Source organism: Lasioglossum baleicum, chromosome 3, assembly GCF_051020765.1.
Source record: "Lasioglossum baleicum chromosome 3, iyLasBale1, whole genome shotgun sequence".
NCBI classification, from domain to species: Eukaryota; Metazoa; Arthropoda; class Insecta; order Hymenoptera; family Halictidae; genus Lasioglossum; species Lasioglossum baleicum.
Window position 1 is genome coordinate 16481090 of NC_134931.1, and position 14717 is coordinate 16495806.

The 14717-nt window shown below is 41.1% G+C and overlaps 1 protein-coding gene across 3 annotated transcripts in view; it reads left to right on the forward strand.

Annotated features, from left to right (window-relative positions):
* LOC143222009 (irregular chiasm C-roughest protein) overlaps positions 1-14717 on the forward strand; it is a 299381-nt gene that overhangs the window by 89347 nt on the left and 195317 nt on the right. For 2 of the 3 annotated variants that reach the window (XM_076447808.1, XM_076447809.1), the window contains exon 2: positions 129-185. The exons of the other annotated variant lie outside the window; for it this stretch is intronic. In XM_076447808.1, coding sequence (XP_076303923.1) covers positions 129-185 — 57 coding nt within the window. The remainder of the gene's footprint in view (positions 1-128; positions 186-14717) is intronic. 3 annotated transcript variants of the gene reach the window in all.

The following is a 14717-nucleotide window of genomic DNA, read 5'->3' on the forward strand; positions in this document are numbered from 1 at the left end:
TTCCGTTTTAAAGGGCGTACGAATACTTATGAGACTGACTGTATATCTGCTGTCCATTGTACTCCGCAATTGTAAACACATGTTCACAGTAATGCTTGCCACAGTTTAACTGTATTGATTTTTCGCAGATGCCGGATACGAAGAGAACAAAACGTCGTTTCAATCCTCCAAAAGACACATACCAGGTAAGACATGGTCAATTCCTCTAATTGTTATTCATTGTTTCTTGGCAGGTGTAGGATAAAAGTTAACAATATGGAACACCTGACTCCAAAAGCTTGACAGATATACAAGAGTTCTGCTTTATTCGAATGGAACCTACGCTTAGGAAATGTGTAATAGGATAACTTCTTCCAATGGAACTATTTATTATACTCGTACTAACTAGTATAATAACTAACTAGTCCAACTAGTTTTTATGTTAAATGCTCGAGCAAGTTCCGCATTCCGTACACACACATCGACAAGAAGTTATGAATATTACAAAGAAAATAGATTGAACAGTGAACTATTTTTAACAGTCCAAAACAAACATATTTAGTGATGAATCATACAGAAATAATACCCTTTTTAACTTGCCTTCTGTATAATATTCAACCACCTATGTTTTCAGAGACTTCGACACACAACGAGAAATAAAAGATTCTCTTTCAATCGTCAGTGTCAGTATGACTATTGCTTCTGGGAAACTAAGGGAGTTATTAATGAAAAGCACGGCCCAATCACAGCGCGGGTAAAACGTTAGGATGAGCGCGGCGTTGGCATTGGCCGAGTCGAAATCCGTCCGCTGTAGCTGCGCTCTGATTGGTCCTTGTTTTTCGTTAACAACTCTGTAACAAATCCTCGGGAAACGTTCTCGCAGAGAAAAAAGTTACTTCAAATCACCTCAGGAATTACTACTTTCAGGGAAGTACAATATTTTTGGAACACCCTGTATTATGGCCATCTTTATGGATATTTTTAATTTAATATTTCGCAAGACGGACTATAGAAAATAAGATAAGCACGAGCAGTGTCAGTGTCAATTACTTTGCATCCTTATTTAATCGAGAAAACTCTGTGTGTTCATTATTCAGTTAGACAGATACTAATTAAAAGTTTTAGGTGGTTGTTGGTTTGTTTCTGACGGTGTACACGGTTGGTGTAACGCTAAGCGTGTTTTAATTTCGCAGCGTGGTTTACAGGTGCGCTACTTGCAGAACTACGTCCACTCTTCATGTCCTACTGTGTTCATGTTGACTGCACTGATGTGTCGTAGTATCTGACAAAGTTAGCTGAGCAGATTAGCTCTGATAGATTATATATATAGGGTGAGGTTCTTAATCCGTGGTGCTTATATCGGATGTCCCATAAGTACTGTCCTATGTACTTAATGATGATAATTACTAGTAATCGGCACGTACCCGAAAATTCGTAACACTCGAGTTCCCGAAGTCGAAATCGGGTCGGGCCGGGAACCCGAAAATTTCGAGATTCCCGAAGAAATTAGGTGTCTCGATAATTTCGAGATCCTGACATGTGACACTCTCGAAAAGAATTCGTGATGGACAACACCCTGTCAATGAAAAGAATTTTATACAGGGTGAGTCACCTAACGTTGCCACCTCAAATATCTTTGTTGTTTAAAAATAAAAATTTTCGAACTTTTTTTATTGCAATGTATCGAAAACTGATCGACTTTTGTTTAAAATATTTTTTTGTCAGATCATCGCAAGTAATTGAAAAGGTCACACCTTCATTTTTTTAAATGGAAAAGGAAAACAAGTCGGAGAAGATGACGTTCAAGGTCATCCGAAGGTCATGGTATACTATGTCGTTGAATTCGTCTTGATACTGGCTATAATACTGTTAAGTCCAAAATACCCGGTGCCATTTAAAAAAAATGAAGGTGACCTTGATATCTCTAAAAAAAGTCACAAAAACAAAAATATTTTTGACGTAGTAAATATCAAAGATATTTGAGGTGATTCACCATGTATAACAATTAAATGTCTATATTATATTAAATATATAAAGAATAAATTATTTCGGGAATCTCGAAATTTCCGGGTTACCCGTCCGGATTCCGAAAAATGTCGTGTTCCCGATCCGACCCGATATTTCGGGTTCTCGCACACCCCTGATAATTAATTACTAACGATGATTGTCGAATACGTGAAAACTGGAGTTTCCTTCATTGAACAATGCCCTCGCCGAAGGGCAACAATACGCATTATCATCGAACGAACGGCAAGCAAAGGGTAAAACGACATTGATCTATCGATCGCGAAGAATAAAATTCATCCATAGCCAGCAATAATCCGCACACACAGGCGCACACCAGCATACATAGCAACACAATAACAGCGAATACTCATAGTCCGCGGATGAACGGGGAATTACAGGGCGATTCGCGCGAGTTACACGGTGTACGCTCGATTGAAAAATTAATGCCGGGTCGGAATTGAATTTTCACGCCATGCAAGCAGAACGATCAATCGTTCCTACGACCGACAAATGCAAACGGGTAATTGCCCCGTATACTGTACCATCGTAAACGAAATATTCAGAAGCTAGCGGATATCGTAAGATAGCCGAATATTTCGACGCACCAGGATCAACTGTACTCGGTCGTGTCCAAGTTAGATGGTCGCGCATGACCGTGCACCATTAAATATATTGCGTATTTGTACGACGTTAAAACGCGGTGAAACATTAAACGTTTACGAACCGCGAACGCTATCGTTAATTCGCGCGGAGCAACTAGAAGTTTCCTCGAACTCGAAATTAACTCGAACCAAATAGAAACTTAGCCTCGGATGTGTGCCATTCACTCGATGTTAAATAACAAGCAGACGAAACACGGCTACCCTTTACTCCAATTTCGTCTAGCAATATTCTGAGGAATATTGAAGTGCTCCCATTGTATTTTCTCGGGGCGCATTATCTTTTATATCCGTGCTTGTTATTTCATTAGAAAATTGAAAACGAAAAATATTTCGTACGTGTAAATTGAGTAGAAGTTTCAATAGAAAAGCTTCAATTTCTAATGGAATTAAAAAAGGATGCTTCACCTAATAGAAGTTCTTTCGAATTTCAGATAAAATAGACACCTCGTTACATTTCACAAATTGTTTTTGTATCATGTAAACGAGATAAAATGTGATTCGTTGAAATTCTCAGAGTAGACAAAATTAAGTATTTTACCGAAAAAACTTTTTTGCCCTGGCTTTTTTTTGTATTTTTAAACGAAGGTTCTCACAAATTACTATAAATGGATGACCCAAAAATGTACTTCCTTGAAAGAGTTGATTCCTGAGGTCAATTGATTTAACTTTTTCCTTTGCGAAAATGTTCTCCGCGGCTTTATTAAGGAGTTATTTGGAGACTGAGTTATGAGGAGACGTATTCTTTTGCTGTAGCAGCACTCTGATTGGTCCTTGCTTGACGTTAACAATTCCTTAGCAAAGCCGCGGAGAACATTTTCACAAAGGAAAAAGTTATTCAAATCACCCTTTTGAAGGAAGCACAACATGTTTGAGACACTCTGTGTAGTAACAGTACTGAAATTCAATCTAGAAGTATTTTACAATAAGGAAGTTTGTCTACATATAATTACTATAATTACGTCATGAACGTTATTGTTAATATTTATTAAAAAACTATTCAATTATGAGTAGATATAGTATCTACGATAAAATATAGTATATGAGCGTAATTTATGAGTAAAAAGCGTGACAAAACTACATTAATATGGTATCCCTGTTTCGTATAATATAGACTTTTTGATTTATGCTCACGGTATGTTTAACACATTGTTTTGTTTACAATTATTTACTAACGTTAGTGAAATTACTTGCAATAGAAAATCGTAAACTATACGAGTCGCACTTCCATTTTTCTCAAAAATGGAAAAAAAAATTCTTGCCAGATCTACGTCTACACAGAGTATTTTATTATATTGTACTTGCTTAATATTTTACTACAGCGTTACTATAGATTGAGTAAAACAACATATTGAAACGTATCCTATAATTAGAAGGAGATTGACGCCAATTTGAGAGTAACAGTACGGCAGAACATTGATCTTAATCGATCCAATAATATTCAATTTGAGATTCTTTCGTCGTTTCTATCGCGTTTCACGAACGACCCACAGTGGAACGTAACGACCTGACACAACTTTGCTTCAACTTCATATACTTTAATGAATTTCCGAGAAGTTAATCATTACATTACAGCCTTCATGTTCTGTCAATTTTAGCGATATTAATGGACCGAGTATTCAAACCTGAACCATTTGGCTATGCCCAAATTATGAGAATGTACGCGTAATATACTAACACTTTCGCGCGCGTAGAAATAGAAGGCCTGGAATTAATTTAAAGTGTTCATAAACAATGTTCCTTCAGACTTTAGAAACTGTTGAATACCTAAGCTACATGTAACAATATTGTATTTGCTAAATAAACCATCTGGTCTAAAGTATTACTAAATAATTGAATAATTATTTGTTCAGAAACAATAGTTTAATTTCCAGGAATAACCAATAAATTAATCATTCTTCCGGATATACATATTTTAATTGTACAGGGTGTCTCAGCTAAAGGAGGCCACCTTTTTTTTTATTGTGTTGAGGGTGATGGAAAAAAATGCATTTGCGCACACCCCTGAAGAGGGTAGTGTGGGGCTCAGGGGATCGGATGGTCGGATCCCCCACTATCCACTAAAAAAACCAACACCCAGGACTTATGCTCTTTCCTCCCATACCTGTAGGCTCGTATGTGGAGCGGTCGGGGCCCCGCTGTTCGCATTTCTCCCGGCCGTTTGATGTTCGAGCTAAGCCCACGCCTGTTCTTGTCTATCAGCTAATGGAGGCCACCTAAATGTCTCTTTTATTTTTAATAGCATACTTTAAATGGCATCGAAAGAGGAATACCATAAAAGTAAAGTTTTTTTGTCCGTTGATTTCTTCATAGTTTTTTAAAAGTCATCGTTACTTTTTATCAGGAAAACTTGTTTGTATCCCATCTTGTACGGCTGAAAAAATACATTTGTTAATGCTTAAGCCATGACCTCCAGGTGAGAGGCCCAAAGTACCAAAAATGTCAGACGCGAAATTAAGACCAATATTATGATGCCTGTAATATTTACCATATTATAACGCAATTAATTCTCTCTCAAATGAGACATCAATTTTTTCCTAATTTCCAATATTTCAAAGATCGATTCGTTGCAGTGTGCGAGGAGCTCGAAATTTTTCTTCGGAGCTTGCAGTTAACACAATACGGTTCGCTGAATCGAACGGTACGGTAGTCGATCAGAAATCAATCAAAGAGGGAGGCGCGCGTCACGTTGAACGACAACTGGGGATAGAATTAGGGCAGGTGACGTGGTTACAATTATGTCGATCTGATGGTAATTCATTGAAACTAGCTGGCTGTTGCGGCACGTTTACGAGAGTGTCAAATATCGAGAACATGGTCAAAGACAGGCGGTTGTCATGAATGGTGTGGTAATGACGATAATTCATCGGGTTCTACGTCACGCCGTTGGAAAGCTCGAATATTGAGAGGGTGCCAGTGCGAGAGTCCACTGCGCGTCGAGACAAAGCACAGCGGGGTAGGACGGAACGATGAGGAATGGACAGAGAGACTGTGAGACGGTGAAAGGGATAGATAGAAATAGAATGCGAAGTAGCGCGGAAGAGAAAGAGAGAAAAAAAGACACATAGGTGAATGACGCCATCGTGTCGGTCCAGCGTAACGAAATATATCCAGGTCCCGAGGGCGAAATAAAAGCAAGATCGTTTCCTCGGTGGGGTACGATCGGCGGCGTGGGGGAAAGTAGCGTGGACGGGAAAGCCGGTGTATTTGGAAATCGATACTTCCGATGTCGTTTCGAGAGCGATGCCTTCGAGCCAACTTATTTCCTCCATTGAGTGCGTCCGCGAAAATTCTCACCTATCCGGCCTTCTCATTATTGGCTATCTGCCGATAACGGCACCGACGCCGGACGTCCGACACCAGCTTCCCCGAAAACTCGTTCGACCACGTCGATCCACGATCCTTTGTTTCCACAATCGCCGGCCAGACTAGACTGTTTGCATCGTGAAGGAATCCCTCCGGGACCTCTAACCAAGACGCCCGCGTCTTCGTCCTTTGTCGCTTCCTCCGTCGCTTCGTTATTTCTCCCGACAGGTGTTATTGGTTTCTCTCGGTGCGTTTGAAACACGTCGTAAAGGGAGAAGCAAATTGCGCTGACTACACCGGCCCGGGATGGAACGAGGCGTGCTTCAAAATCTGTGTGTCTTCGAGTACACGTTTCACGGTGAAACGAGGCCGAGTCCTTGGGACCGAGTTCCGGGAAACGAGGCAAGATGATATGGAGGTTGTCTCCATGACGGGGAGATTCTCCCTGTTGCATATTTTATCCGTAAGTGTTTACGGAATTTTACTACCCTCCCGCTGAAAGTAAATTTCAAATGCTCTGCATTTATTAGGTCGTTGTATATATGCAATGAACGGTTTCAGAATGCAAATTCTATCAAGTGTTTTTACCGTTGTAATCTACATGGTGTACTGCACGCAACAATGAGTCGAAAAGAAGGAATAACATTTTTTTAATTGACTGTTCGTTTTTGGAAATGACGTGTTCATGATCTACCTGACGGATCTTCACGCTACGTTTACGGGACTCGTCAAAATGACCGATTTTAATATTTTTTAAAAATTTGTAATTTACGATTATTGTGATTGCGTAAAGATGCTTTCATGAGAAATTATTCAACAAATTTATTTCTTTGGATAAAGTAATATAATACAGTCACTTTTTTAGTACTCCGTAAACCTAATGTTAAACTCGTTTTTCCCGAAAACGAGGCGTCAAACAAAATAATGTTGCTCTTTCTTTTCGGCTTACTTTTGCGTGTAGAGTTACTGGCAAATCGGTTGTCCTCGGTGTGCGGGACATTCTGTATAGCTAATCTTTCAAGTCCTACCTTCAGTTTTTATTTAGAAATCAAGCTTCACTTTTAAATAAAGTTTATTTCAATATTGGACGACGTGTAATGTTTTCTTTTTATATGTATGAGAAAGTGAACGATAACATTATGTGATAGTAAATGTAAGTAACTGTTAGTCAATGATGGGAAAAGCTCAAAACTGACGATCTTATAAATGAAGAAGGTGAATGACCAAGATTAATTCAACTTTTACGAAATTCGATTAATTTCTAATTGAAAAACTAGTCATTTTTGACAGAATATGACGATTACATGCTTGCTTTAATCAATAACTTTTATTTAGAGAAAACTATGTTTGTTTAAAGTTACAGTGATGAATCGGACATTTCCTATGCAACAATATTTTGTTAGGGAAGTTTGGTAACAATTGTTTCACTGGCTACTACAAACGCTGTATCTTTATAGTCATTCTAATTAGAAGTTTGCATGCATGCACTACTGAAAAAGACTAAAACTTTCTATTCGTCAACTACATGTTCTAGATTATACATATTCCAACGACATGAATAAGGCATAGTCGGCCACTTTGTAGGATGAAAACTTTTTAAAATATTAATAGTGAGGTAGAGTTGTAAAGTATTCAACCGATAAGAGAGTATTTTTATTCTTACATTTGGTATGAGGTGATACAGATATATTATTCACGGATCAAGAAATCTCTATAAATACTGGGGTAAAATAGCTTATGAATAAATAGTATCGAAAGTCAAGCTGTTAAAAAGATTTGAAATATTGACAAATTATCATAAATTATGTAACCAAGCAGTTGATGCGACATAAAATTATACATAAAAAAAATGCTGAACTAATGTAGCTGAACTCTTACATTTTGATATGTTTAATTTTCATACATTAAAATGCAATTACAGACTGATAAATCTTGTAATCACTTTTGGAAAAGTTATATAGAGCATGTAACGGATTCTTAAAAATTAATATTAGAACAACTATTTATATTTTATTGCATTTATGTGATAAAACCGCCCTATCAATTAAACGACTTTTCGTATCATCGTGAGCATTTCGAAAATTATATAAGATTAAAAAGAAATAATATAAAATCATAAAAGAAAGTTAAATTGAAAGTTATAGTATTTGTTTCAATATTCATCCCCATTATCCATAATTTTTTGAAGTTATACTTGGCATACAGGCTATTAAAACACTTCAAGTTTTAATTTCCAAAATATGCAGGATAATATTATAAGAAAAGATCAAGATATCTCCAAAGGTTTCAGATTAAAAAATACTATTTAGTCTGACGTTCTAAATATGCATCAATTGAAAATAAAATAATTTGCATTGCATAAGATCAGCGTAAAATTAAGTTGCTATTCCATGGGATACTTTATGGCGGAAAGTTAAAAATAATCGGATATCTCTGAGACGTCATTTTGAGGCACGGGGTTAATACGAAATTTCAAATCCATTTTAACTTCTTAGTTGTCGAGCTTCTGTTGTCGAGTACGCTGCGCATATCCATCAAAGAAATTGAGTAGAAAGATTTGAGTAGATTTCCGCCTTGATTCATTTCAACTCTGTTCGTCAAGGAACTCCATTTCGTTTCGATTTCCGTTTCCATACACTTGTCGCGGCTGCGGCGACACGCGCAGGATCTTCTTCCCCGACGCAATCTGGAAAACCGCGATTCGGTATTGTGATTCGATTTTGTGGCGCGCGTCGTCGGGGCTTGCTCCGGTTGGCCCCGTGCCGGTACGATGCGATCGATACCAGCACGTACCTTAATAACACACAACGCTTCGATTTATTCAGTGTTTGCGCGACGCGCGTATGTCGCTTGATAACATTGTCGGTGAATATCTAATTCGGGCCGGGCGTTTCTATCGCGTTGCGACGTCACTCGAGGCGCTGCCGCCTGATGCACGTACATCGGCTGGAACGCTGGAACGGAGCATTTCGAACGTCAGATCCGCGATAAGAATTGCATGTATGCAAATAATCGAGTAGGCGTGAATCTTGCTTGAACGGTATCGATACACCCCGCCGTCACACGTACTCACACGCGCTCGCACACACGTTCACACACGCGCTCGCACACGGGGTTATGATCGCGAACGATCGAATGGAAATTCGTTGCGATCGCGCGCGTTTCGTTTCGAAGCTCTCTCGAGCTGATTTAATGAGCGAACGAAAGCTTGGGGATCGAAAGACGGATTTTCGGTCGCGTTTACCACTCCACTCGATATGGAGGAGGATCCGCGTGATCGACGTTGATCGACGTTCTCCTCTCTCGCGCGACGAGACGCAATTTTTTCCCCCCCTTTTGCAAACGCTCGCCGGAAAATTTCCTGCGGGCGAAGTAGAACGCCCTTCTGGAGTTAGAGGACATATATGTATATAGTATATAGCGAGCGCGATAATCGCGAGTAATGGCACCCGACCCGTAGAACAATCGCGGCGACCTGGTGTTCGAAACCCTGCTAGCCGGGATAACGGAATAATCAGACGGACTTGACGGGTTAATCCGGCGGATAATGAGGACAAAAGTTAAGAGAGTCTTTCCGTGTCCGTTCCGGGGGATGTTAGCGGAATAATTCAGCGTGGCGGCTGTCTAGTCCCATTAGACGCGCGGCAGTAACCAGACAATGGATTCTTACTTGATAACGGGGCCAGAGATCCGATTTCTTTCGAGTATCAATCCTCGCGTATGAACTTCTTGCGTCCCGGTTTCCGGTACGTCGTTAGGGGAGATAACCACCTAACGGAGTCTGAGGACCTTTTCATTGTTCCTCGTAAAATCCGAGCGGACCTGCAGTCCCATTTTACAGTCGGGGACACAATGTAATCCGTCCTGATAAAAATTTATCGACCGTCGGACGACATTTCGTGAAAATGGATCGCAACAAACCTACGGGGAAACCGGAGTCGCTGAAGCCTTCCCCGTTCGCTCTGGGTCAGCTTCTTCTTCGTGGAAACACAGATTAACTTGGGTTTATGATACAGTCGTTACCCCGGGCTATTTTATTTTCAGTGCAAGCGTTTGGCAAATTTCGTCGCCTTCAAACAATCGGTTCATATTGTTCAGATAATAGAATTCTTCCGGAACTCCTCAGAATTGATGAAAGTACACGAGTAATTAATTATAAATGTTCGATTTCGCATGGAAATGTTGACCCCTTGCCGTATCATTTTCTTTACAGTGCCAGTGATCAAAACGTCTTCATCCAGAAAAAATGTACGGCTACATTTTTTTTTTTGAATGCTTAAATATCGATTACAAACGAGTCAAATTTTATTTGTTTTAAACACAGAAAGGAAGGAAACATTCGTATTTGTTAGACTTTGTTTCAAATCTTTATGACGAGTGCGACTCGTTAAGATACGGCAAGGGGTTAAGAAGCGTTTTGATGAAGAAACATTACTAGCTTCAAAAATATATATTATTTTTTTATAGAAACTCATACAGATCTCTAAGCTAGGTTTATACAGCGGAACGTAATTTACCTTATGTTAAAAAATACGGTTTGAATCACATTATTGTTTAGCATACCTGATTATACCATGCGCAGCTTGCATTCCTTTAAGGTACGCAGCTGATCTTTGAGGTTCTATCTTCACGTTTTGTTGAGGTAGCTAATCACTGCGATTGCTGTGCATTCTTTTTAGACGAGTCGTTACATTATGTGATTCTTGCATTAAGCAAAACTCTATTCGTCGATGGATAAAAATCTACAAAATGGAGTTTGCAATCTTATAAATGAAAAACGTGAACAACCAAAGGATTCACAGTGAAGAAACTTGTAATTCATTGATAGAATATATTGCTTACAATAAAAAAATTTGTACATTTCGTATGCAACAATCTAATCAAAGAATATTCGGAGAGAAGACAATGGAGGCATATGAGTCTTCAAGCTAGCACCGCTGTCCACTTTGAATCTCACAAAATATCAGCCTCAGTGGATCATAGAGAAAGCAACTTAGCTTCAAACAATTGCACGATAGAACATCCTCAGAATGGAACCGATATCATTCCGCGCGCTTTAACACATAATTGTGTACAGGTTGATGAATTTCGGATATCGTGAATCACTTGGCATTGAGGAAACCGTCAGTATAAAGTGGCATAAAGGTTTGTACCCATCAGCCAGGACTCCAATCAATTACTGTAATTAAAAGCAATATCAGTCAGGTGGCAGAGTTCTCTTTGAAATACCGAACAGTTTATAACTGACGTTTCTCAATGCTTACGGGGAGGGAGATCGTCGAGCAATTAGACAGCGCCGCAGTGCAATATTTTAAGTTCCGCGGAAGACTTTGCAACTCTCGATTGAACTCGACAGTTGGGTCTCGTGATTTATCCGCGTTGCTCACGAGACGAGGAGCAACCGGCGAACAATTAACTCCGGAATGTTTTTAAATTGAAAGGAAATAATCCCGGCGACGGCTTTTATCCGCACGAGCGGCACGCGGTCGGTTCTCACGGCCGAGACAGAGAGACGAAGAGACACATGGCATTTCTATTTAGATACAGACGTGTCGCGCGGATACAAGAAACCCTTTTCAGCATCGGCGTCGAGCGGCCGAGAACGCCGCGAAACGGTTACCACTTTTCATTAGAAGTTTCGGCGGAAGTTGTATACATATCTGAGAGAGTCCGGGAGGGGTCGGATGGTCTAGGGCCGGGAAACAAAAATCGTGGCGCGAGACGAATACGGTGACGTCGTGTCGCACATCGGTGGGAGGAGTTGCGGTATCCTTGAAACCTGTACCGGCCGATTCAGAGGCAACTGGCTGGCTCCGAGGTAAACGTTATTTCTCGCAGGAGGGACAATGCGACATTTTTGTCCGGGGTTTAAAAAGGGTCGCGGCGGTGGAAGAACGGCGGGCCCAGTCTCTCTCGTTTCCTGCTACTTTTTCCCCCATCCTAAGAGACCAACCAGCCGGCCATCTCTGAAACTACCGGCGCCGGTGTATTCTTTGCGCGATTTTTATTCGTCGAGTAATTAAAAAATTCTGAATAAAGGCCGGCCGAGGGCGCGGTGGCTTGTTCTCTCGCAGTTTACTCCGAGTTATTTTATCGTCGGTCTCACGAAAGCCGCGGAAACATGGGGCGGAAAGAGAGGGAGAGACAAAGAGAGACGATGGGAGTGCGGAGAGGAGAGAGAGAGAGAGAGAGAGCGCGCATCGCGTTTCGCCGAGCACCGAGAATCGATACGCTGCGCCGCGGCGCGCCGCGACGTTCCTACGCCTATGTCCGCGATCTCTGGCCACCTCGTCTCGCCAAAAATACGCAGGGTTGTTGATCCTCCGCAGACGGATGCGAAAATCGCGGTATCTTTAGGCGAGAGGGCGCATCGCTGGTTCGACCGCGAACAACGTTTCAGTTCGATGCCCGAAACGACCAACGTACGAACAAAAACCGGGCAAGATCCCCCGCTTTTCAGGGGCCCTCCAGCGAAATTACTGTGGAAATCCGCCGCTTCGCGTACGCCCGATAATTGGAGAAGTCTGCGTCGGCGAGATTTCGTTCTTCAAGTTCTATTTCTGCGCCCTGTCCTGCTGCAGCGTTTGCCTGTGATCAGAAATTTGCTTGAAAGAGCGCTGATGAGCTACTTCCGTTTCAAAGCATGCCGAATCGACGCACTGCCACCGTCGCCTTCGGCCTGGGAACGTAGCTTTATACGATCAATTTTAATTACCGTTACTTAGGACATTTCGTAGCGGACAACAAAAAGAAGACTTGCGCAAGGAGAAGAGCGGGAGAATGTAAATATTCGAAAATTGTTATTATAATTAGACTGTCGATCTCGAGCAATTGGGAATTTCTTACATTTCAATTCTTTCAGTTTCTATAAAAACCAAAGTGTGATTATAATGAACATTCTTAACTCTTTTATTTCATGAAATCTGAAGATTCGTTGATTCTGGATTTTGTTCGATCCACGTATCGATATTCAGTAGCTCAAAAGAATATGCTCACAGATTCCCTTTTGTACGGCTTCGCCATTGTATTTCAAAATTAGTCCCGTTGAAGAAGTGGTTCGTGCAGGTCGGAGCCCCTCGCTGTTGGTAATTCAATTTTCTGCCGTGTACCCCTCCTTTTCATAATTCATGTCCGCTATTGAATATACTCACGTCTGTGCGTTGCTCTTTGAACATTCTCTGCTCGTCTTCGACCTTCTTCGAATGCTATGTGTAATTAATCTTTATCGAACAAGTCTGTAATATTACTGTCAACTGGCGTGGTATTAATAAACGCAATGATAAAGGTTGAATAGGGCAAAATTACCCGGAATTTCGATTCCGAGAGTATACAGACACTATAGTCGCTAATAATTATTTAGGTACACAACGAGAATGCTAACTGGATAAAATTGTTTTACTACGATCTATTAATAATTCAATGCAATCTGATGTAATAACGGCGCTATGTATTTCTATATTGCTGCACTACGGCAAGACTAAAAAAGGAGAGAGGTACAGAGTCGCCAGATCAGGGGAGTTGACACGAATTGAGGGGAATACAAGTTACTCTCTCTCTCTCTCTCTGTGCCAGTACATGAGTACCGGAAGCGTGGGAGAATAGTGCTATAGAAGGGAAAGGGTTAGAGTGGGATGCAAGTCTTGATGAGGCGGCTCTGATGAGGTGTAGGCAATTAATATCATTTAATGATGTTTCAAGGACAAATTGTTAATAGCCAAGAGTCTATTAATTTGAGGAAACTCAAATATATTTTACATGGAAATAAATGTACCCCTCTACGAATAGATTAACACGATTTTCTTTATACCAGTTTTATTTCGCATCTGTTTGCATATGTGAACACGTCAATCTAATGCCGACTGGGTTATAAAAGAAAAGGTGTCTGTGAACTTACAAAAGAATTACGGTATAAATTTCAATACAAAGAATATATAGTACATGTTATTTTTTCGTTTAATAGAAATTATGTTCATTCAGGGAGTGAACATGTGAGCCTATTCACTTAGAGAATTAGAACATGCGGCATATTGTGCCATCAGAATTTCTTCTAATATATTTTCGAGCAACCTATCGGACGAAACTCGAATTCGCAACAGTCTCGGGCGAAACAGTTCGTCGCTCTCGTTAAAACGACTCGGTCCTCCGATAACGGACCATCTCCGATAGAATGATTCCTTTTTGCTAGCGCGGGTAGCTGGTAACCCGACGTTAACGAGCGGGGCCCGGCCGAGGAGGATGAAGAGAGGCGCGGCGAAGCCTCGCCCGGCCTTCGCGTTTCATTTTCCGTTCCGGGAACGGCGGATCTCGAATCAGGATTAAATTGGCCCGAATTGGCTCCGTTGGCCGCCGTTGCCGGCGCGTCGCGTCGCACGTTGCGATCGACGACTGGTTGGTTTCTTTTCTGTCGGTGACGCGTTCGTCGTAGCCCGCACGCGGTCCTCGGCGAAGGAAAAGGGCTCGGGGGCAAAGCCCCTATAATCCGTTTACGGTGGTGTGAAAAGCGGTGGGCGGTGGCCGCCGGGTGGAACTGCAAGGAGAAAGCTAATAATCGTGCACTTTTCATCCGGTGACTCGCTGCGCTTGCAAAATCCGAGCGATCCCCCTTTCTCTGCAACCCTTCCTTCGTTCCGTCCACGCCTTCTCCTCCGAGACTCTGGTTTATATTTGAAACGACGACTCCAGGCTACCCATTCGTCCCTCTTAACGAGGAGTTGACTTACATCGAGCCATAATCGGCGAAAATTACCAGGAATTATTAGATATAAA